This window comes from Cheilinus undulatus, linkage group 6 (genome assembly GCF_018320785.1).
Source record: "Cheilinus undulatus linkage group 6, ASM1832078v1, whole genome shotgun sequence".
NCBI classification, from domain to species: Eukaryota; Metazoa; Chordata; class Actinopteri; order Labriformes; family Labridae; genus Cheilinus; species Cheilinus undulatus.
The window spans coordinates 50,897,437-50,921,707 of NC_054870.1; the positions used below are offsets into that span (position 1 = coordinate 50,897,437).

Here is a 24,271-nt window from a genome sequence, read left to right on the forward strand (position 1 = left end):
ATCAACTGATAATTAAGATCCACACAGATCTGTTTGTTTTTTCTTCATTGTTTTTAAGTTTATCAATATTTCAAAGTCGTTCATTCATGAGAAACAAAGAACAGAAAAAGGAATATTTAAACTATTTCATCAGTCTTTACAGCTTCATCTAGTCAGGCTCTCTTCTACATGATTGGAGATTTTTAACTTTAAATTCTCAATATTGGTTCAAATGAATTTAACAATTACAATCTCAAACATTTCAGTTCATTTCCTCATAAGTCTTTGACTTTTTAACTAAAAATTCTTACTTTCTGTCAAAACTATCGAATGCTTTTTATTTTTCATTTATTTATTTTAAGATGATCAGAATCAACAAACGGCCCTAAATTAAACTTTAACATTAATGTACACCACTGATCAACTGGAGGCCCGGGGGCCACATCAGGACCCCCACAGCTTCCCATCTGGGCCCCCAAAAATTATTAAATCTAGAAAATGTGTTTGTGGGTCTTTCCATTTTTAAAAGGCCGTACAGCTATTAAAGGAACCCAACGTAAGTGAGATTAAAACTTTTTTCCTGCATTGACTTAATGTTTGATCCGTTTCACAAAAACCCTCCTGTCAAACATTTTTAGTAAATAAGATGCATGATAATAAACACACACTCCTCAGTCCATTCTTGATTAAAGCTGCAGGTTTCTGTGCCAACTTACCATCTCACTTCCTCTGACATACGCCCCAGAAATATGAGGCTAAAATATCTCAATTGCCCCCTGGTGGCTGACTGCAGTATAGTCCAGAATGCACCACTAAAGACTGAAAGTAAGGAGAGGTGGAGGGCTGGGTGGAGTGGGTTAGGGTCATATTTCCTTTCCTTTATCTGTTTGTAAAGCACTTTGTGCTACATTGTCTTGTATGAAAAGTGCTAAATAAAGTTCGACTGATTGACTGACTGAGAAGTCAACTAACTGTATTTTTTCATATTCGTCTCTGTAAATCTATGAACGACTGTGAGGCCCAGAAAACTCTGATTAGTGTTAATGTCTCTGAAGACTTAGAATTGGTGAGACGGTGTGTCACCAGTCAATCTAACACCAGTGAAACCGTGACACCGGTGTATACATCAGTAATGATCAGTCATAAAAATGAGTTCAGACTACTAACTGCTTTTGTTTCCTCTGAGACTAAAAATATTATATTATTATATCATATTAAACATAACTTAATTACATAATTAACGTCATTAATGAGTTAATAGTTTTAAATAAAATGTCTGTGGGCTGTAGTTATTATGACCTCTGACAGACTGCCTACAGTCCATCTGGGGCCCAGCATGGGGACCTGGTCCACACGTTGGGAGGCGCTGGTGTAAACTGTTCATTTTATCCTGTTAATTATTTTTACATTAAAGGTTTTGAATTTGAGGATCTGTGAGATTTCTGTTCGGCAGAGGTGGAAACAGTTAAATATTTATTATTTTATTCTTTATGAATTAAACTGTTTTTGGCCTGATGTGAACAGAAGGGTATTTTTAAAACTGATTGAAAATTCTCATCCACTTTCAACAACAGAATCTATTAAAGGAAAAATGTAAATGCAAATATCTCTGATGTGGTTCATAATTTATTATGTTGGGTGTTTTCACTTTTACACCTACCAGAGAAAAAGCTGTAGTTGTTCTTTTTGCATATACGTCTCATTAAATCCACTGTTATTATTCATGTGTAGAAAATATGAACAAAATGGCTGAAAAAACAAAATCCCTGATACTTTAATAAGTTGGCTTTTGTGTGTACATTTGCCTTTTTTTTTATCTTATTTTGTTAATGTTTGTTTTATTTATTCATTCATTTGTTGTTGTTGTATTTTATTTATTGATTTATCCTGTACCATTTCTGTGTCCATCGTTAATATTTTCGTCTTTTTGTGTCCATTTCATGTAATCTGGAGTAATGAAGCCTGTAGGGGGCAGTAGCGACGCATACTGACTTCTGTAGAACATCAAAGAAGAAGAAAACGGCCCCGCTCTTCCGTTTCCGGTGCTCTCCTCAGCGCGAGCTGCGTGGTTTAGCTCCCTGAGTTAGCTTAGCTCAGCGTTGATTGTGTTTTAATCCGGAGCAGACTCACACTCATCATGTCATACCACGAAGAGGAGGAGGTTAGTACCGGATTATATTTATATTTAATGTTTTTATGATTAAAGGAGCTCTGACACGGCAGTTAGCTGGGTTAGCTAGAATGCTAACAGGTTAACAACCGGCAAAACAGCTGCTAAAGAGTTAGCATCAGGTTAGCATGATGGGAGTGTAACGGTATAAGGGTGTCAGTGTTAAATCAGTCTGATGACTGTTAGAGTGAAATTAATCTGATGTTGGTTTAATATTTAGTCGGTCTGACGGTCTCCGATCTTTGTTCTTTATGCTATCATCCCTGTAGTCTGTTAGCATAGAAGCTAACTCTAATGACTGATGGTTTATTTACCATCACTGACAGATGTCTCACTCTGATCAATAAGTCACACACTAATAATGATAAATAATAATAATGATGCATCTGTGCAGAGGTGTTCTGCTCTGCCCATCCTGCAAATATTTAATCATCTTTAATTCTACAATAGTTTGTAAAAATCTTTCTTTCCTTATTTTTTTCTGATTGAAAAAGAAAATGACATAAAAATGTTCATTCTCTTCAAAACAACAATTCCCATAGCATCTGAAACAAGAGTCACAGTAATCACTGTTGGGTATTTTTACAAAATAGAGAGAACGTTTAATAGACCTTTATTATAACTCTAAGGTCAAAGGTCAAAATATTAATAATAAAAAACGTAAATGATAAAGTAACTAAAATGAAAAGATAAAAATAAATAAAATAAAGCACTCTTAAATGATAAAATAACGCAAAAAAAGGATAAAATATGTATGAAAATAGTTATAAAATGAAGTGTTCTTAAATGATAAAATAACCTTAATGAAAGGATAACATAGAAGTAAAATAAAGAACATTTGAATGATAAAATAACAGAAAAAATATAAATAAAATCGAGTACTTTTAAATTGTAAAATAACTTAAAAAAAAACAGAATTATAAAACAATAAAGTACTGTTAAATGATAAAATAACGAAAGTTAAAAGATAAAATATGATTAAAATTAATTATCTTTAATGATTAAATAACTGAAATAAAAGGATGAAATATAAATTAAATAAAATATTTTCAAATATTAAAATAATTAAAATTAAAGGATAAAATATGAATAAAATATTTTTTAATGATTAAATCACCAAAATAAATGGATTAAATATGAATAAAATAAAGTACTCCTTAATGATTAAGTGACTTGAATTAAAGGTTAAATTAAATTAAATGTTTTCACAGAGATGTTCTGCTCTACCCATCATGCAAATATTTAAACATCAATAATTCTAGAATAGTTTGTAAAAATGTGTCGTTCCTTATTTTTTCTGATTGAGAAAGAGAACAACATAAAAATGTTCATTACCTTCAAAACAACAATTCACATAGCACCTGAAACAAGAGTCACAGTAATCACTGTTAGGTATTTTCACAGAATAGTTCAGCCCTGGCTACAGGGATATAAAATTAAACAAAACTGTTGATTTACTGCTGTGATCAGGTTAGAGAAATAGAAGTATTCATATCGATGTATGCATTATCTAATCTCATCCTAATTTTTTAAGCCTGACCTACAAGAAAGAACAGTTAATCTCCCTGTTATTGTGTGGGTTTAATATAAAATGATTTATTACTTCTGTTTGTTGAAAAATTAAAAATACTTTCATGTCAAATCACAAATGTAATATTGGAAAAAATGCAGCAAGATTATTTTTGTTATGACTCAGCTCTAGTATCTACTCAGTGCTTAAAACAGTGTTACTCAATGGTGTTCAACCTCAGAGCCAAGATGTTAAAAAATGCCTTTACAAGAGCAACCATCTAAATCGGCAAAGTGGCAAAAATGGGTCAAAGTGGCAATGACAATAATAAAGGTGTCAAATATGGGGGGAAAAGGGGGCAAAATAGGTATACAAGGGACAAAACTGGGTGAAAAGTGGCAAAAACGGGTGCAGAGTAACAATAATGGAGTTACTGATGATCAAAAAGAATCAAAAAATGAGTGAAAAGTGACTTAAATGGGCAAAAAATTTGGGAAAATAAGGAAAAAAGAGGCATTTAATGGCAGAAAGCAGCTTTGATTGGCAGAACGTGGCAAAAGAGGGGGGAAATTTTGCAAAAAAAAAAGCAGGATTAAAGTGGCTAAAATGGCAAAAAATGGCTTAAAGAAGTGGTAGAAATGGGATAAAAACAGCAGAAATGGATTAAAGTGGCAGAAAATGTAAAAAAAAAAAAAAGGAAAATAATGCAAAAAAGGGCCATAGAAATATACAGAGAAAAAATAAAGGATGATAAGTTTGACCATTAAACCTACTGTATAACTGTGGGAAACAAACTGATTAATGTGACCTGCAATTGATGGATTTTGAGGTCAAAGTTTCAGTTTATAAGGTTTTATATGTATATAATAATATTTCAAATTGAAAAGTTAAAGAGCCGCAAATCATCACAAAAGAGCCACATGAGGTTCAAGAGTCATGCGTTGAGTATCACTGGCTCAAAATAAAGTTAAAAAAACTTTTACTTGAGAAGATTTAGCCTATAGACCAGAACTTTTACATATGTAATCTTTTCTTTATAAGGTTATTTTTTGAGCTTTTTACTCAGATAGGACAAATCAGTGACAGATGTCTCACTCTGATGTTTTATTATTAATTTACCATCACTGATGGATGTCTCACTCTGCTGTTTTTCCACAGTACGATCCTTACTCCTATTCTGCCGACTATGACCTACACACAGGTGAGTCTGCCCTCACCAGCTCCTCTGAACTGGCCTGTTCAGGTGTAAACTGCTCTGCTATTAGAGACTTAAGTCCTATTCCCACAGGATCAGTTCTGCCTAGGGACCTTCAGTAATTTATAACAATCCAAGAGAATATCTGTAGAATTGACCATGTCTGTAATTTATAAAGTAAAAGTTCCAGGGTGGTTCAGCCATATTTCCACTCACTCAGAGGTCCACAGGTGAAACTAATCCTCTCAATTTAAAAATCTTTTTTCCTCCAAAATTATATTTCACCAGTCTGTTAAAGCTGGTCAGTGCAAAAATGTTCATTCATCATAATCTAGTTTAAATGAATATTAATAGACAACTTTGAGCTGTCATGAAGACGGTCTCAGACCACAATAATCAAATGCAGTCTATTTGAAAACCGTCCCAGTTAGCACCTCTGACCAGCAATGGAAAGACGTCCAAAATCAGCTTGCCAAACACATCAAACCATTTCCAGATCTTAAACAATTTTATAAATGTGGAGAACGCAGACATGAGGACAAATTCAAACAATTTTTCATCTTAAAATCCTCTGGGCGCACACTTGGCGACTGAGACAGAGTGTCAATCCACTGACACCACACACCTGCCAGTGGCCTTGTGTGATCATGTGACTTCAGAGGAATAATAAACATGGATGTCTACTGATACCGTTGACTTGCTGTCCCTCCACCACAGGCTGTCCTGGCATGTGTTACAGGTGCATCAAAAATCATAAAACTAGCAAAATAATCGGGATGAAATCCTGGCCTGAATGACGGTATGGCTGTGTTTATGCTTGTGAGCCGTGAAAGTACGTATGATCCAGCTGGTGACGCCACCCTGTATGCTCGCTCTCATTGGTTGTTGTGGGTACTCCATCAGAGGCACTACAGCCTAGAATCATTAATATCAAACATTTATGATTCGGTCTGGGAGGCTACGACACGCTTTGGAGTAGTAAAACAATCGTGTTGACACCACACACCAGGAGTGTTCACACAAATAATTATTTGCGGCGAGGCTCCACGTGGGATACACCCCTAGAATTGTCTGGGGAGGCAAATCTGGCTTAAGATCAGGCTTAAAATCCTGTAGTGTGTCCTAGTCCAGGACTTTAGCCCCTGACACAGGTGCACAGGTTTACGTGGAGGTACAGGTAGTCCATGTTTGAGTGACTCCGCCTCTCCTGCAGGTGACCCTAAAGCCGACCTGGCGTATGAGCGTCAGTACGAGCAGCAGACCTATCACGTCATCCCCGAGGTCATCAAGAACTTCCTGCAGTATTTCCATAAAACCATCTCAGACCTGATCGATCAGAAAGTGTACGAGCTGCAGTCCAACCGAGTGTCGAGTGAGAGCATCGAGCAGAAGATATACGAGATCCAGGACGTCTACGAGAACAGGTGAGCTCTCTGTGACCGGGCAGGTAGGAGACCATGCGTTATCTAAGGGTCTGAAAACAGAAACATTTCAGAGTCAGCAGTGGTAAATATTTTTGTAACTTTGATATCTTAAAGTCATGCATGCTTTAAATGCTACATCCTAATACCATATAAATCTTAAAAATATATTTATTTATTAACCCTCTCACACTTCATTGGCACAATTTAAAGACAAATATTGATCATAACATTTTTTTCCTCAGCTCAGTGCAGGCTTTAGATAAAATATAGTCTTTGATAGATAAATTTTAATCATAACTGCCCATATATAAGACTGTAGAAAGTCAATGCTTTGAAAAACCTACCTTCCATTTTCATGTAAACATAAATTTTGTGTAAAGAAAATAATGACTTCCTGAGCTCACACTGCCTTCTTAACCTTTCCTCCTCTGTTCTCTTAAGCTGGAATAAACTGACGGATCGTTTCTTTAAGACGTCTCCGTGGCCGGAGGCCGAGGCCATCGCATCACTGGTCGGAAACGGTGAGGGTTTCATCTGCCATCTTTATATCTTCACACAAACAGCTGATATTTTCTGTGATTTTCTGGTTCATGCTGCCCCGAGGGCTTTATGAAACACTCACAGCCTGAGTCTGGGTTTAACACTGCGAATGTTTGTGTGCAGACGCCGTGTTCCTCATCCTTTACAAAGAGCTGTACTACAGACACATCTACGCCAAAGTCAGCGTGAGTCTCTGCTCTTACTAACATCTACCCCTATAACCACAGAACGACCATTATGGAGCTTCACATCACGTTTAATATTCCTCTCTTGTTTTAATCAGGGGGGACCCACTCTGGACCAGAGGTTTGAGTCATACTACAACTACTGCAACCTCTTCAACTACATCCTCAGTGAGTTACAACTCTTTCAACTCTTCATAATAAACACCCTTTATAGTTTTTATATCAAATACCCCAAAAATAAATTCTTTATATAGACTATAACCCTGTGATAGACAAGTCACAATAAGAATATCTGTTAACAGACGCTGATGGCCCCGCCCCCCTGGAGCTTCCCAACCAGTGGCTGTGGGACATCATTGATGAGTTTATCTACCAGGTAGGGGGCGCTGTTACTCTCTGTGTTGTTTATTTTATAGATCAGTTAGTTAAATAGATCAGTGACTAAGACCAGCGGCTGAGCAAAGACTGAGGCTGAGTCTGCATGAAGGCTGGTGTTTTTGTTCGGAGAAAAAAAAACTACACTAATATGGACAAAAGTATTTGTCCACACCTGTTAATTATTGAATTCAGGTGTTTCAATCAGACCTACAGGTGTATAAAATCCTCACCTAGCCATGCGGTCTCCATATACAAACATCTGTGATCCTAAATGGGTCGAATGGAACAAAACTGCATTATTTATAACCCAAAAACAACAATGTGAAACGTAGTTATTAAGGAAAGTGCACCATCAAATTGAGTTTCAATGTTTTGACCAAACATAGAGACTTCGGTAAGTTAGAGAAAGATTTGTGTGGGACTGAATTGGGGAATAGTGGAAGTTCTGCCCCGTCAGAGGATCGTGCAAGTTTGACTCGTCTTTTGGAGAAGGATCCCGCCAAGACAACTGACCAAAGAACTGTGCTGTTCTCTGAAAGGAGCTGCGACAGAGGATATACAATAAGATGTTTTTATTTTCCTGTCTGAGAAGATGCAGATGCAAATTACCTAGAAACCCCCCTTTTCAGCTGCAACCATGGATTCTGATCTAGCAGGGCCACAATAGGTTGAAGAGTTTTTAAACAATTAAATGTTTTTCAGAAGACTGTTCTCCAGAAGGGATTTTACTTTCATTTTATTGTTGTTGTTGTTGTTTTTTTGACTCTCTTTCTCTGAAAACAAACAGAGTTATTCTTGACATGTGCACTTGTCTTATTTAAGGCTGGGCAATTAATCGCAAATTAGATAAAGGGTGCTTTCACACTAGGGGCCCGGTCCCGGATCCAAGTGCACTTGAGCCCAAAGTCCAGTTTGTTTTGGTAGTGTGAATGCAAACGAACCAGGCCCGGGCCCACTTGGGGAGGTGGTCTCTGGCGTGATTCAAGTGGACTATGGCACAGTTTGAATGAGATGTGAATGCAACTGCGCTCGGATACAGGACAGAGCGTCATATCAGCTTTATGACATCATCGTAAAAAGTAAACGTCTTTCCACAACATGGCAGTTTGCTCACAGTTTATCTCAATAAAGGGCAGAAATCATCAGAATCCAGTCAATGAACGGTCTGTTGAGACTCACCTTACAGATGAACACAAGTTGGAGTCAGTGAGATGAGGTGCAAAGGCAATAAAGTCTCCTGTCACCTCAAAAACTGCTGTATTTGCGCAGCGTGAGCCCATTTAATCTTCTGAGCTGTAGTAGATGTGCAGATATGAAGAGCGAAGTTGCTGGCATCTTAAAAGTGATTTTAATCATCCATGGCTGCAGGATGGACTTCTTGCCAGGTCAAAACAAAAATAATCTTCGCTCAGGTCATGACCCCAGTGGTTGCCATGGTAGCTTCTTCTTCTTTCTCCTCCTTTGCGGGGTTGTAAACCAGCTACGTGCACACCGCCACCTGCTGTTTCAGAGAGAGTACATATGCAAGTGAGCCCAGGCACGGATCGATGTTGCCAGTGTGAAAGCAAGCCGGGGAGGGGGAGGAATTGAAACAACTGGGCCTAATGTGAAAGCGCCCTAAATCGCAATATGGCCTGCTGCAATTTACAAATCGTACAGGTTGCAGTATTTCCTTTAACTTGAACTGTGTAAAAACACCAGTTTAATAAATACTATTTTTTGCAGTTGCAGAGATTTTTTGCACATTATCTAAATATTCAAGTGTCACATTTTTTGTAATGGATTACAAAAGTCCAGAATAAGTAGTTTAACACAGCAGATCTTAAAAAATAAGATGTTTCATCGACCCCCAGAGGAGACATTCTGACATCACAGCAACGCCTCAATTTTTAAAAACACCTGCCTGTGTGGACGAGGCCTGAGTTTAGTTCAGTTTTAATGTGCAGACTAATTCTTTATTAACATTAATGTATTAAATGAAGTGACTGACTCTCTGCCTGCTACAGTTCCAGTCCTTCAGTCAGTATCGCTGCAAGACGGCCAAGAAGTCCGAGGAAGAGATCGAGTTTCTGAGGAACAACCCGAAGATCTGGAACGTGCACAGCGTGCTGAACGTGCTGCACTCTCTGGTCGACAAGAGCAACATCAACCGGCAACTGGAGGTCTACACCAGCGGGGGTAAGAAAGGGCTAAATCTAAAGGAAATCGAAAATCATGAAAAGTTCATTTTTACCATAATTTAATTCAGAAATTTAAACTTCCAGATATTCTAGATAGTCTATTCACCGGTAAGATGAGGGTTATTGTGGTATCGTTCTTATATTGTGTTGTTTTTATGCCGTAGGAGACCCGGAGAGCGTGGCGGGGGAGTACGGACGCCACTCCCTCTATAAGATGTTGGGTTATTTCAGCTTGGTGGGTCTACTGCGGCTGCACTCACTCTTGGGTGATTATTATCAGGCCATCAAAGTGCTGGAGAACATCGAGCTCAATAAGAAGGTAAAAATCCCCTCCAGAGTTTAATCATTAATTAATATTATCACTGAAAGTTCATTTACCTGTGTCTCCGCTGCCCCCTGTTTGTCAGAGCATGTACTCCCGTGTGCCTGAGTGTCAGATCACCACCTATTACTATGTGGGCTTCGCCTACTTGATGATGAGACGCTACCAGGACGCCATCCGAGTGTTCGCCAACATCCTGCTGTACATCCAGAGAACCAGGAACATGTTCCAGAGGTCCACGTACAAATATGAGATGGTCAGTCATATTTTTCCTACACCACACCAAGCGTTTAATGTGTGTTAGAACAAATGGACTGAAATAACTATTATAAGTAATGTAATAAGTAATCAATCAGGCACCTGAGTGTACAGGAAGCCCAAAACAAGAGTCAGCAGCAACAGCAGAATAAGCTGAATATACTGTTTGATATCAGCAGAGAAGATCTGGCTAATTTTTCATGGACTAACAGTTTTTCCAACAGTTTCAGATTTATTGACAAGAAGAATTGTTACAACAAAGAAATAATCTACCAAACACTTACTTATAGACTTTTTGTGATAGATTTATCTGCTGAATACAATCAGTTTTTTTTGTACAGGGTGGAAAAAGTTACCTGTTCACAAATTCTGATGTTTACAGGGTAGAAAGCTAGAGAAAAATGCTGACAGACCAGGAGCATGTCAGTAGAAGTATTTTTAAAAACCTGTCATGAAACAATAAATATCACGATACATAGGTCAAGATTCAGTAGTATCATGATACATAGGTCAAGATTCAGTAGTATCATGATACATAGGTCAAGATTCAGTAGTATCATGATACATAGGTCAAGATTCAGTAGTATCATGATACATAGGTCAAGATTCGGTAATATCACTATAAAGAGGCTACCATTCGATAGTCACGATACAGAGGCCGCGATTCGATAGTATTATGATACAAAGGCTACAATTTGATAGTATCATGATTCAGAGGCCACGATTCGCTAGTATCACGGTACAGAGGCCACGGTTTGATAGTATCTCTATACAGAGGCCACGATTCGGTAGTCACGATACAGAGGCCATGTTTCGCTGATATGACGATACAGAGGCCACAATTCAATAGTATCACGGTACAGAGGCCACGATTCACTGGTATCATGATACACAGGCCACGGTTCGGTAGTATCACAATACACAGGCCACAATTCAATAGTATCATGATACAGAGACCACAATTCGATAGTATCATGATACAGAGACCATGATTCGGTAGTATCAGGATACAGAGATGACACGTATGACGATACCTAATACTACATTAGTCTTTTGGGTCTTTAATTTTTAAAGCGGTTGCAGCTAACTTCACTTCAGTTAAATGTCCCAGTGTAATACTGATATAATCCTAATCTTCATTGCTCTCTGTCCTCAGATTAACAAACAGAACGAGCAGATGCACGGGCTGCTGGCCATTGCTCTAACCATGTACCCGATGAGGATCGACGAGAGCATCCACACTCAGCTCAGAGAGAAATATGGAGACAAGATGCTGCGCATGCAGAAAGGGTGAGAATGTGTTAGTGCTGTCAATATAGCAGAGTTAATCTTCAGTCTGGTTTAATATCAAAAATCAAAGAATAAACATAACAGTGATAGAATAGCTGTTACAGATGTCATAGATGTTGGATTGGTTCTTGTTTCTAAACAGATGAACTCCTACTAATGATAGATGATTAAATCAAACTCCAAACCATGTGTTTACCTCCACCTGTAGCCATGGGGCTCTTTTTTGTTTATCTTTAATGTCCATGTACACAGATTTAATTTTTAGACTTACAAATACCTTCATTTATTTTTGCATACCTGGCTCGTCTTCTCTCACATCATTGGTGTCTGTTGTATTCTAACCTGTACCTGTGGTGTTAAAGTGTTTGCTGGGTTTGTTTTCCCTCATCAGAGACTTGCAGGTGTTTGAGGAGCTCTTCAGCTTCGCTTGTCCGAAGTTCCTCTCTCCAGTGGTTCCAAACTACGACAACGTTCATCCAAACTACCACAAAGAGCCATTCCAGCAGCAGCTCAAGGTGTTTGCTGAGGAGGTGCAGCAGCAGGCGCAGCTCTCCACCATCCGCAGGTAAAACCACAGACGGCGCTAGTATTTCGCCAAACGGCTGTGAGGGAGAAAACAAAGAGGACCATGAAGATGTTCCTGTAGTACATTCTCTTTGTTTCATTAATCCACCTCATCCCTTCATCATCTCTACACGAGCGACAGGAAGGACAAAAAATCAGGGACGCATCTGATTTAAGCTGGTGATGGGTGCTGCTAGGATAAAGGGTTCTTTTATTCTCCGTCTCTTTAGTAAAGTCCCTCTGTCAGGTTACAGATTGATTGATAAATTAATGATTGATTATTGATCAGACTGATTGGTTCTTTTATTCTTCTTCTGTAGTAAAGTCACCCTGTCACCCCCTTAGTGATTGATGATTGATTATTGATCGGTCCTTTGTTTCTCTGTAGCTTCCTGAAGCTCTACACCACCATGCCGGTGGCTAAGCTGGCAGGTTTTCTGGATATGACAGAGCAGGAGTTCAGGATCCAGCTGCTGGTCTTCAAACATAAGATGAAGAACCTGGTGTGGACCAGCGGGATCTCTGCTTTGGATGGAGAGTTCCAGTCTGCATCTGAGGTCGACTTCTACATCGACAAGGTGAGACGGCGCCTGCTGGATGTTAGAGAGCCATCAGATCAAACACTGAAAACGGATTTTTCTATTTTGCTCAGTTTTCCCCCTTTTTTTAAAAAATGATAATAGGATTAATATTATTATTTTAATTTACATAAAGCTCTAGATAAACTGTATTATTTTTATTATTTACAATAAGCTCTAGATAAAAAGGAATTTTTATTATTTAAATAAATCTCTAGATAAATGGGATTATTATTACCAAAAGGTCTAGATGGGATTATAATTAACATAAAGATCTCGATAAATGGGATTATCATTATTTACATCGATCTCTTAATAAATGGGATTATTTTTATTATTTACATACGTCTCTTAATAGATGTGATCATAATTATTTACAAAAGGCTCTAGATAAATAGGGTGATTATTTATCTTAAACTCTAGATAAATGGGATTATTATTTACATAAAGCTCCAGATAAAGGGGATTATTATTATTTACATAAAGCTCCAGATAAATGGGATTATTATTATTTACATAAAGCTCCAGATAAAGGGGATTATTATTATTTACATAAAGCTCTAGATAAATGGGATTATTATTATCATTAACATAAAGCTCTAGATAAATGGGATTGTTATTATCATTAACATAAATCTCTAGATAAATGGGATTATTATTGTTATTATTTACAGCTTTAGTTAAATGGACTGGTAAAGACCCTCTAATAGGTATTTGACTGTAAAGCTCAGTTATTTGCCCTGGTTGTCTGTTATTTTTTTATTCTTCTCTATCCTTCTCTGCCCCTCTAGTCTGTTTTGTCTGTCACCAACCGATCTGGGTTTTTTCCTCCAATAAAGGATAATTTTTTTTATTCTGTGTAGTGAAATCTGCAGTCATCTTCCATCTTTAACTGGACTGATGTTCTGACTGTCAGCTGTCTGCCTGTTTTAGTGTCTCTAAAGCCTTTTTTCCCCTCTCTTATTCTCCAGGACATGATCCACATCGCAGACACCAAGGTCGCCCGCCGTTACGGAGACTTCTTCATCAGACAGATCCACAAATTTGAAGAGGTGAGTTAGGATTCATCCTCCTCTGCTAGTGGGCAGTCAGGTTTATTTTAGAACTTTCTATCATTCAGACAACAGCTCCTAAAGTCCAAATACATGTTAGATTAAAAACTGAACAAGGTCTTCAGGTTTAAATGTTTATCTGGTCTGGTCTCTCTTAGCTGAACCGGACTCTGAAGAAGATGCCCCTCAGTGGGTCATCTGGAGGATCCAGCAGCATGGCGAGCCGATGAAACCAAGGTCCCGACCATTAAAAACCATGGATGATGAAACTTTTCTATAAAATCTGATGATAATAAAGAGACAGGTGCTGAAACTAGTCTGAGGAGTGATTTCTGTAGACCACCACTAGAGGTCAGCATTGACTCAGATTAGTCAGTCTGAGGGTCTGAACCTGGTACTGGACCTGGGGTTCTAAATGAGCCTGATTTAGGTCCTGCTTTAACAAAAACACAAAAACCACCCAAGAATATTTTCAAAAAGATTCAGTTTTAGCAACAGTAATTCATGAAATGCTCCTCCAGCTGTTTTTCATTAGTACCGCTTTTCCAGCCTTTTGCTGGCATGTCCTTACTTTTTTGAGATGTGTTGCTGCCATCAAGTTCAAAATGAGCAAACACTTTTCCTGAAATGGTAAAATGTCGTGTCAGCATCTGATATGTTGTTTATGTTTTACTGTGGAAAAAATATGGGTTTGTGAGATTTAACAGCCATTGACAGTATTTATATTTATTTCCATTTTACACAGTGTCCCAACTTTTTTGGAACTGGGATTGTACAGTGATGTAGTTTGTGGTCACTCTGCTCGTCTTCTCCCCCATCATCCACTGACTGAGGCTGTAGGTCGTTGCATATTTCTTTATTGTCACAGATCATCCAACATTAGCCGACACAGATCTCAGGACTGAGACGATAATGACGAGGAAAAGAATGTTACAAAATATGAATATAAAACTGAACGTTAGAAACACGGTACTCTTCATACAAACAGAAACAAACAAACACGAACGTCACGGAGCATCACCACATACACGAACTCCAAACATCCACAGAATATCCTACCGGTGTGGTAAACCAGCTGTTTTCATAAAAATATCTTTAATTCATCACATTTCTATCCGATACAAAAATAAAGTAAATGATGGGACTCCACCAGGGGGCAGTGTGGAGTCTGTGGGCTCACAGCCGTCTTCATTTATAAAAACCTTTAATAATTTATTTTTTTTACTGCCTTTGATATCAAATTATTATAAAAGTGTTTTTTCTTCTTTATGTGACAGCAGTCATCGGAGAAGACTTTTATTTTGTAAAGAGTCTTTATTTTAAAGAGTCTTTTATTTTATAAAGAGTCTTTTTTTTTTTAGTCTTTTCTTTTGTAAAGAGCCTTTTCTTTTGTAAGCGTCCATGCGTCGTCCACTCTGAAGATGAGTCTGAATGTTTGCTCAAACAGGAAGTTCTTTTCGATATAAAATCTTTTTTTATTTAAACTTCTTTAGTCCAGTTTGAGCTCCGCCCACACCTGTTGTCAGGTAAAGCATTGTAAAGAATAGTATGAACTCCTCTCAACAAAACGGAAATATTCTTCAGAGTTTCTCTGCTCCATCCTCAGATTGATTTCCTCCTTTTCTGACCTCCACTGGTCTGAGCATTGTTATAGAGACAGTCTGTCTGCATGGTGAAGGACCTGACCAGCTGACCCTTTGTTGGCTCTGATTGGTCCCACCAATCAGAGAGCCCCCTCTCATAGTGACTATTGCTGGGCTACTTTGGTCAGACCGTCCCAGGTGTTTCAGAGCATGGAGGTGGACCAGACCTTAATTTGGTTCCTCTAAAGCAGTTAAAGCCACGGAAAAGCCACGTTATAACCTGGAGTATTTCTAATCCTGTTTGTTAAACTTCATTACAGTATTTTTACTGTGAATTTTCACAAAACAGGATTGATTTTAGCAGGTATTTGAAATTTAGTCTTTAGATCAAAATATTCTTAAGGCTTTTTTAACCTTTGTAGTTTTAATCTAGTTTTAATCAATAAAATGCATGTACAGTTTGGTCTTTAAGTAGAAGAATTAAGTTTCCTTAAACAAATTTTAAATATGAGACTTTTAGAACACATTTTTATCAAGGGGGATATGGAAGAGATCAAATTTAGTCAAAATTCTGAGATCAAAGTCAGAACTCTGAGATCAAAGTCAGAACTCTGAGATCAAAGTCAGAACTCTGAGTTCAAAGTCAGGATTCTGAGATCAAAGTCAGAACTCTGAGATCAAAGTCAGAAATCTGAGATTGAAGTCAGAACGCTAATCGAAGTCAGAATTCTGAGATCAAAGTCAGAAATCTGAGGTCAAAGTCAGAAATCTGAGGTCAAAGTCAGAACTCTGAGATCAAAGTCAGAACTCTGAGATTGAAGTCAGAACGCTAATCGAAGTCAGAATTCTGAGGTCAAAGTCAGAACTCTGAGGTCAAAGTCACAACTCTGAGGTCAAAGTCAGAACTCTGAGGTCAAAGTCAGAACTCTGATCGAAGTCAGAATTCTGAGATCAAAGTCAGAATTCTGGGATCAAAGTCAGAACTCAGATCAAATTCAGAACTCTGAGATCAAAGTCAGATCTCTGAGAACAGTCAGAATTCTGAGATCAAATTCAGAACTCTGAGATCAGTGTCAGAATTCTTTGCTCAAAGTCAGAATTCTGAGTTTGCAAAGGCCAGGCAAGTTTTATTTTATTTGTATGTTGTGTTTTCTCTATTTAATGTTAAGATTTTTTTGTCTATTGTTGAATTTTAGGTCTTTAAAGGCTTAAATAGGGATGGGCTTTGCATATTAGCTCTGGTTATAAATGCAGTAGTGTGTAACAATGGTTTACTTCATACCCTTCTCTATACAAACATTAAATAAAATAAAAAGTATCAATCCCTTCAGTTAAACAGTTCATATTGAATTTACAGTATGAGCCAGAATAAATCACAGTTCTTTTTTCAGCATGGTTCAGCTCATGTTCTGACCCTGTTAAGGAGCTAAAACGGTCCTTAACAGCAAACATACTAATAGTACTTGGTCAGCAATGTTAATGCAAGTCTTGCCAGTAACATCAGAATGTGTAACTCATCTGGTTTATTGGTTTTTATAGATAAAACTCTTGGTTGATGTAGGAGGATGGCTAACATTAGCAGATGTTAGTATGATCAGACATCATTAATATTTTAAACTATTTCATAGATCCTTAGTTTTCCTCAGCCTGACTGGATTTCTGTCTTTATTCTGTCAGACAGGACAAGATTATCGAGAATCTGATTAAGCAGAGATCGTAAAAGGTCGTCCAATCACGGCAGATTATCAGATGTTTAAACAGGAAGGAGCCCAGTAACAGCAAGTGGGTGGGCCTTGTCTTAACCAGTCTCCGACCCCCGCCATTTGTTTAGACGATCAGTGAGGATGAGGCACCCTCAAGAATAAATAAGAATTAAGAATAAGCTCCTCCCACAGGTGGTGGGTCTTTGGAAGGAGGTCTCTGTGTCTTTAAACTAGCTCCGCACTCATCATGTGATCCTCCCTGACCAATCAGAGGCTTCTGACTCTGTGCTGTCTGACTGGTTAAGCTGACTCCTCCAGTCCTGAGGGGGGCGCCGAGGAGTCGGCTGGTCCTAGACCAGCGAGGCCTCTGCTAGTCATAACTCGGTGATCTCCAGCGGACTCTCTGACACCAGGTCCCCGTCTTTGTGGCGGTGCAGTGGTGTGGACTTGGCCGACTCGGTACGGGCGTTGCGTTCTGAGTACAGCCCACCGTCAGAGTTCAGTGCCTCCAGAGAGCGAGCCAGCGCCCGCTGGTCATCCTCTGGCAGACTGTTGAGATCAGAGGTCAGCAGTGTCCCAGTGCTGCCATGGACTACGTGGACGCCCTCGGGGCCCTTCAGCTCAACAGGAAGTTTATGTTTGAAACGCAGTGTGCCCCGGCCTCCACCACCACCAAGATGCTCGTCATCGTCATCATCCAGGTCGCTCTGGATCAACTGATTGAGGAGAGAAGAAAAAAATTGATGAGAAGAGAGAAAACTCTTAAAGGGAAGGTATGAGCTAAAGAAGATGAAAGTGTTAAAACACAGGGAGAGGTCAGGAATAAACAGAGACCAAGCTGTGGAGAGAAGAAGAATGATTAAGAGACAACAAGGAAATGAGATCTGGATAATTTCTGCTCAGTAATAAGAGTCGGCCTTTGGTTCCCCTGGCTGGCTCGCCAAAAAGAGATCAAAGCCAAGAGGTTTCTTTGACCCCACGGCTCATCATTTGGTACCCATTTAGCTTTTTGAATGTGGATTAAATAACAAAAATGGAAGAAAGACAACTGGCTCTCAAACAGGAGCCAGCTCCTGTCATTTCTATAAGAGGTTTGGCTTTTACAAAAGGCTTGTTCATAAACAAAACATTAATGCTCAGTCTAATACATGTATACTGTATATCAGCTATCTCTCTTTTTTGTTGTCTGTCCTTTGTTGATGCTATCCTTTTATGTCTATAAAACATTCCCCCTATTGTCATTCCAGTCTAACCAATACCTCACAATCGTAATACTATATTAGTGCTAAATGAAAAACATGTAGGAGAAAAGCTGTTAAAGACTCAGCTAGCCTCTTAGCTCAGTCCTGGACTCTTCTAGATTCTGGTCTCCCTTCATCTGTCTAGATTTGTAGAAGGACGTCTGCAGGACTAAGTTATTGGTGGTCTGATCACCTCCTCTCCAGGTGAATCAGTTCACCTGTGGTAAAAATCTCTTTGATGTAAAGTGTAAGGATCATAGCAGGGATGAAGAAATGTTCTGATGAGAACTGCAGCGTGCAGCGCCACCTAGAGCTTTAAAGGACTAACTATACTACACTATCATTGAGCCGTTATTCAGTTCCTACCATCCAAACAGCCTGTAGCAGCCATCTAGAACTCACAAGCTTCAATCAATAAAAATGTGAAAACAGGAAAACAGCAGAGAGTCAAAGTTTGACTTCAGAGGTGAGGACAGGTGCAGCAGCTCTCCTATGAAAGCTCCATTTCTATTGGTCAATGGAAGGACAGCGAAGGTTACACACTCCAGAAGGCAGAGCCCAGTGACAGAAGATGGGAGGAGCCAGCAGGGGGCAGCAGAGAGTGAAACTGAAGTGGACTAGTGTTTGGACACGCAGCTTCACCTCAGTGACAGACGAGTGGTCCCCCTGACTCGTGGACACGGTGACGAGTCGAGCGGCGAAGAGCTTTTTCAGCCGCAGGTAGTCGTCCAGGACCACCGTGAGGAGAGAGCCCTGATTGGACGGTAGGACGATGGCGGTCAGACACAAACAGGTAAAGACAATGAGGCACACCGTCTGTTACCATAGCAACACAAAATCTCCATTAACCTGTTAGGACGTCAGGTTAACCACGTTAAATCTGGTCTGATGGACCCAGAAAGGACCTAGATAGACTGTAATGGATTTATGGTTTATTTTATTTTTTGATTTTAAAACTTTAAGACTCAGAATTGATCAAAGTTGCCCTCTTAAAACAGAAAGAAAGATTGTTATTCTTAATATATACTCATTAATTCTCTTATTTAAATCAGGTCCACTATCACAGTGGTCTTATTTAATTTTCATATTTAATTCTATTTTCTAAAAATTATTTTAATGAATTTTAACTTATTTTAATCATAGAATGTTTTCTAAATTCTTCAGTGAGTTGTAACTAATTTTATTGATGATTGTTAAATTTAATTTAATAATATTCATGAATTTATTTAATTTTTTTAAACAAATATAAATAAATCTTTTATATTTCAATAAATTTAACAGTTGTATCAATAACATAAAAAATTCAAAATAAAAAATTATAATGTACTGTTTTAATTATTTTTTTCTTTATTATTTAAATGAGTAGTAGCTGATCTATTAATAATGTTCAAATAATTTTAATGAATACATTTTTTCACCTTCATGTGAAATATGTGAACTGGCGACGTCACAACAGGTAATTGCCCCGCCCCCCTAGCGCTACAAAGATATGATTTTCAGTGACTTTAAATTATTTTTTTTTAAACTTTGCCAGCGAATAGTTAAGAGTTTTTTAAATAAATGTTAATTGTTTGTTTTTCTTAGCAATTTAATAACTGTTTTTACAATGATTGTTTACCAATTTATCAATTAATTTTTTATGAATTTATTGAATAAATTTAATACATTTTATAAAGGGGTTTTTACATTTAATTCAATTTAATTTTCCAATTATTGTAACTATTTTCTAAATATGAGTTTATAAATAAATTTATAATATTATTTTCATAGATTTTAAAAAGTTTGATCAGGGAATTTATCTGAATTTCTGAATCTTTCATCTTTTTTAGATAATGTTGCTATAACTCCTGAGACCTGTAAATCCTGTAACATTAACCTGGATCATTGCATGTCACTGAGTCATTTTGTACATGCCTTCCTGGTTATTTCTTCATGTTTAACAGTGTTAATCAGTGTATCTGACAGAAAAAGCTCTTTAAAACAGTCTACTAGCTCTAAGTTCTAGTTAGACCACTCTGGGGTAGCAGAGCAGTAATCATAGGAATCATCTAAAAATCATCATTAAATCTCCTTGACTTCATTTAATTCACTTATTAACACACGGGGAAGAATTCATCAAACTCTGGTGATATGGATGCAAACAGCTGATTTAGTGAGATCTCACCTTGATAGGCCCCTCCCTCATGATCTGGCCCAGCTTAGCGATGTTGTCGTACTCCTGGATGGCGGCTCTCAGGTAGCGGTCGTCGTCGGGTTTGGCCTGAGGCTCTCGTCCAAACGTTCCCTGTGAGGAGAACAGGAAATGGCGGTCAGACTGAATAAAAGCGTCATTTTCATGGTCGTCCTGCAGCATCACTGATCTCTCAGAGCAGAGGCGTACGTGTGTGCGGGCTGGGCTGTTCCACAGGTCCGTGATCTCACTCAGATTCTCGGGCAGGTCGTCCTCATGGTCAGCTTGAGTGGCGAGCTCCAGGTTACGACAGAACGGGTCCAACCACACCGGATTAGCCCTGCGGAGGAAACAGAGAAGGTCACTGTTTAGTGATCTGCTGGAGGGGCAGAAAGTCAGGAAAGGCTGGAACAAAAAAAAAAACAATAAAAAATGTAAATCAACATAGAAGAATATAAATACAGATAACAATAAGAACAGATCAGATACAAACAGAAAATAAAAGGAGGTTTGTACTGCTGGTAGTCCTACAGACTCAGAATTAAGAGACTCAGGGTAACTAGACATAGGGATAACATACTCAGAGTTACCAGACTCAGAGGTAACAGACTTGGCATTAACAGACACAGGGTTAACTGACTCAGCGTTAACAGACTCAAGGTTAACAGACATGGGGTTGACAGACCCAGGGTTAACGGACTCAGGGTTGCTAGACTCAGGGATAACAGACTCAGGGTTAAAAGACTCAGGGTTACTAGACTCGGGGATAATAAATTCAAAGTTAACAGACTCAGAGTTTACAGACTCAGAGTTAACAGACGTAGCATTGACAGACCCAGAGTTAACAGACACAGGGTTAACTGACTCAGCGTTAACAGACTCAAGGTTAACAGACATGGGGTTGACAGACCCAGGGTTAACGGACTCAGGGTTGCTAGACTCAGGGATAACAGACTCAGAGTTAAAAGACTCAGAGTTTACAAACTCAGAGTTTACAGACTCAGGGTTAAAAGGCTCAGGGTTACTAGACTCGGGGATAATAAATTCAAAGTTAACAGACTCAGAGTTTACAGACTCAGAGTTAACAGACGTAGCATTGACAGACCCAGAGTTAACAGACTCAGGGTTAACAGACATGGAGTTGACAGACCCAGGGTTAACAGACTCAGGGTTAATAGACTCTGTGATAAAAGACTTACAGTTACCAGACTCAACCTTAACAGACATAGGGTTGACAGACCCAGAGTTAACAGACTCAGGGTTGCTAGAGTCAGGGATAATAAACTCAGAGTTAACAGACTCAGGGTTACTAAACTCAGGGATAATAGACTCAGAGTTAACAAACTCAGTCAATAAACTCAGACTTAACATACTCAGGGTTACTCAACTTGAGGATAATAGACTCAGAGGTAACAGACTCAGGGTTTACACTAAACAGAACAGTACTTCTTCTACAGTAGAGCTACAGTGCTACATAGTCATCTAAGCACCCTGCAGGATAAAAACACAGTAAAGTTAATTTAATCGGCATGTTAAAGACATGCAGTTTTATTCTCACCCCTCGAACGAGTACTTGTTGGTGTTGGGCATGTCCAGGATATCCATCAGACCTTGATTACCTGTAGGTAACACAGTGGTTAAAGGAAACAGCTACCTAACATGTAGAGACTTAAAAACCACATCCTGAGGTTTATAGCAGCCTCTCACCTGATGATCCTGCAACTATGGCTTTCAACTTCCTCTGGTGTCTGCAGAGTAAAAAACACAAGACACAAACCATCCGGGTGAGACGGAAGCCTGAAAAAGTTTGATTGCCACATTTTTTAAAAGCACTAAGGTCCTTACACTCGGCGGTAATGCCAGTTCATGGTGACAAACAGGATTCCAGCCAGACACAGCAGCACGGCCAGGATGATGATGGCGAGCTGAGAGGAAGACATAAGCTTAAATTTCTGCTGATATTTTTGCTAGTGCATGCTAGTGCTAGTCCACATCTGTAGTAATGTATTATAACACTTAAACTGGTAAGATTAAGCATCAAGAGTATGGCGTTTAAGAAGAACCGTATCATAACGGATTTGGCAAAAATAAAGAATATAAACAGTGTGAAGGTGTATTCTGTGTGTTCCTGAACACACCTGTAGGGTGGTGATGTCATCAGGTAGCTTGTCACTGACAGCAGGCTGAACGTCGACCACGTTAAACTTCCTGAACAGATTCCTGAGCTGCTCTTTGTTCTCATCGATCATCTGGATCACTCTGAAACACACAGAACACGTATGACACAAGAGAACACATATGACACACAAGAGAACATGTATGACACAAGGAGAACGCGTATGACACACAAAAGAGCATGTATGATGCACAAGAGAACATGTATGACACACAAGAGTATATGTATGACACAAGAAAACATGTATGACACGAGAGAACACGTGTGACACACAAAAGAACATGTATGACACAAAGAGAACACGTGTGACACACGAGAATATGTATGACACACAAGAGAACACAAAGAGAACACGTGTCACACACGAGAATATGTATGACAAACATGAGAATATGTATGACACACAAGAGAACATGTATGACACAAGGAGAACGCGTATGACACACAAAAGAGCATGTATGATGCACAAGAGAACATGTATGACACACAAGAGTAAATGTATGACACAAGAAAACATGTATGACACAAGAGAACACGTGTGACACACAAGAGAACACCTATGACACAAAAAACACATATGAAACACAAATCACATACAAAACCGTTGCCCCAAAAAAAAGTTCAAAACACATAAAACAAAAATACATATAGAACTGAAACTAAAAACATGAAAAAAAAAACATGTATGAAACACAAAACACATATGAAACACTAAACGCGTATGAAATACAAAACACAGATGAAACACAAAACATGTATGAAACACAAAACATGCATGGAACAAAAAATGTAAGAAACACAAAACATGTACGAAACACAAAACATGTATGAAACAAAACACGTACGAACACAAAACTCGTATGAAACAAAACATGAACGAAACACAAAACACATATGACACACAAAACATGTATGAAACAAAACATGTACAAAACACATATGAAACACACAAAACACAACATAAAACACGTATGAAACACAAAACATGTATGAAACACACAAAAACAGAAACATAAAACATGTATGACACAATGAAACATGAGAGAAACATAAAACACCTATGAAACATAAAACACCTATGAAACAGAAAACGCAGGTATGAAACACTTGCTGACAGTCTGATGTGTGTTTTTAACCGTGATATCAGGATAAAGCATTTACCTTTCCACATCCAGGATGGTGTTGGTTTGATTGTTGACCACGTGGATCAGCATGTTGGTCTGACTGTACTCCACTCGGCCTTTCTTATCCACATGAAACTGAACAAACCAGAGAGTGACAAACATGTTCAGCATTCATCTTAACTACACCCAGGTATGAAACCTGAGGATTCTGACCTGGATGTCGTCTAGGTTGACGATGGCTCCCGTGATGTTGGACAGTAGATCGATGAACTCTTCCTGGTTTTCTCTCACCAGATCAGGGACCTCGTTGAAGACGATTTTTACCCTCTGGTCATCTCGGAGGATGTAGATGTTCACGTTAGCTGTGGTGCAGTGTCCGGCGAAATCGCACGCCAGGATCTCGAGCTGAAAGAAGCCAGGATTGTAGGCGGTGAAGAGTTCGTAGGTTCGGATAATTCCATCGGTCAAACCTAGAAAAACAAGACAGGAAGTTCTGATTTGAAAAATATTATCCAAGCAAAATCCAAATGGAGGCACTACCAAAGCTTTATTCTGTATATTTTTTTTTTAAAAAAGGAGTGTATCTTGTTTTTCTGGACTCTTCAATATTTAAATCACTTATTCTTGCACTGGCACCTTAAAATGCAAG

The 24,271-nt window shown here is 38.6% G+C and overlaps 2 protein-coding genes across 2 annotated transcripts in view; one reads left to right on the plus strand and one right to left on the minus strand.

The window, feature by feature from the left end:
• The first annotated feature begins 1,990 nt into the window (after positions 1-1,990).
• Positions 1,991-13,941, plus strand: LOC121510661 (eukaryotic translation initiation factor 3, subunit 6 interacting protein). The gene is made up of 15 exons (XM_041788809.1): positions 1,991-2,140; positions 4,818-4,860; positions 6,068-6,278; positions 6,720-6,799; positions 6,942-7,003; positions 7,102-7,171; positions 7,306-7,379; positions 9,388-9,559; positions 9,726-9,880; positions 9,969-10,139; positions 11,298-11,431; positions 11,823-11,996; positions 12,384-12,573; positions 13,545-13,625; positions 13,784-13,941. The coding sequence occupies exons 1-15, from the start codon at positions 2,117-2,119 to the stop codon at positions 13,853-13,855; spliced, it is 1,713 nt and encodes a 570-aa protein (XP_041644743.1). The 5' UTR covers positions 1,991-2,116; the 3' UTR covers positions 13,856-13,941.
• A 2,457-nt stretch (positions 13,942-16,398) lies between these two features.
• Positions 16,399-24,271, minus strand: part of cdh23 (cadherin-related 23) — a 311,828-nt gene continuing 303,955 nt past the window's right edge. Inside the window, exons 59-68 of the mRNA XM_041789179.1 lie at positions 23,836-24,092; positions 23,660-23,757; positions 22,461-22,581; positions 22,168-22,247; positions 22,030-22,070; positions 21,881-21,941; positions 20,533-20,662; positions 20,317-20,436; positions 18,795-18,905; positions 16,399-17,627 (exon numbers count right to left, since the gene is read on the minus strand). Of these exons, the coding sequence (XP_041645113.1) occupies positions 17,286-17,627; positions 18,795-18,905; positions 20,317-20,436; positions 20,533-20,662; positions 21,881-21,941; positions 22,030-22,070; positions 22,168-22,247; positions 22,461-22,581; positions 23,660-23,757; positions 23,836-24,092 (1,361 nt within the window). The 3' untranslated portion in view covers positions 16,399-17,285. The remainder of the gene's footprint in view (positions 17,628-18,794; positions 18,906-20,316; positions 20,437-20,532; positions 20,663-21,880; positions 21,942-22,029; positions 22,071-22,167; positions 22,248-22,460; positions 22,582-23,659; positions 23,758-23,835; positions 24,093-24,271) is intronic.

Coding starts and splice junctions, on each gene's coding strand:
- LOC121510661 (XM_041788809.1), top strand. CDS start 2,117: ATGTCATACCACGAAGAGGAGGAG. Junction 7,004..7,101: donor ACATCTACGCCAAAGTCAGC/GTGAGTCTCTGC, acceptor TGTTTTAATCAG/GGGGGACCCACTCTGGACCA. Junction 10,140..11,297: donor CCACGTACAAATATGAGATG/GTCAGTCATATT, acceptor CTCTGTCCTCAG/ATTAACAAACAGAACGAGCA.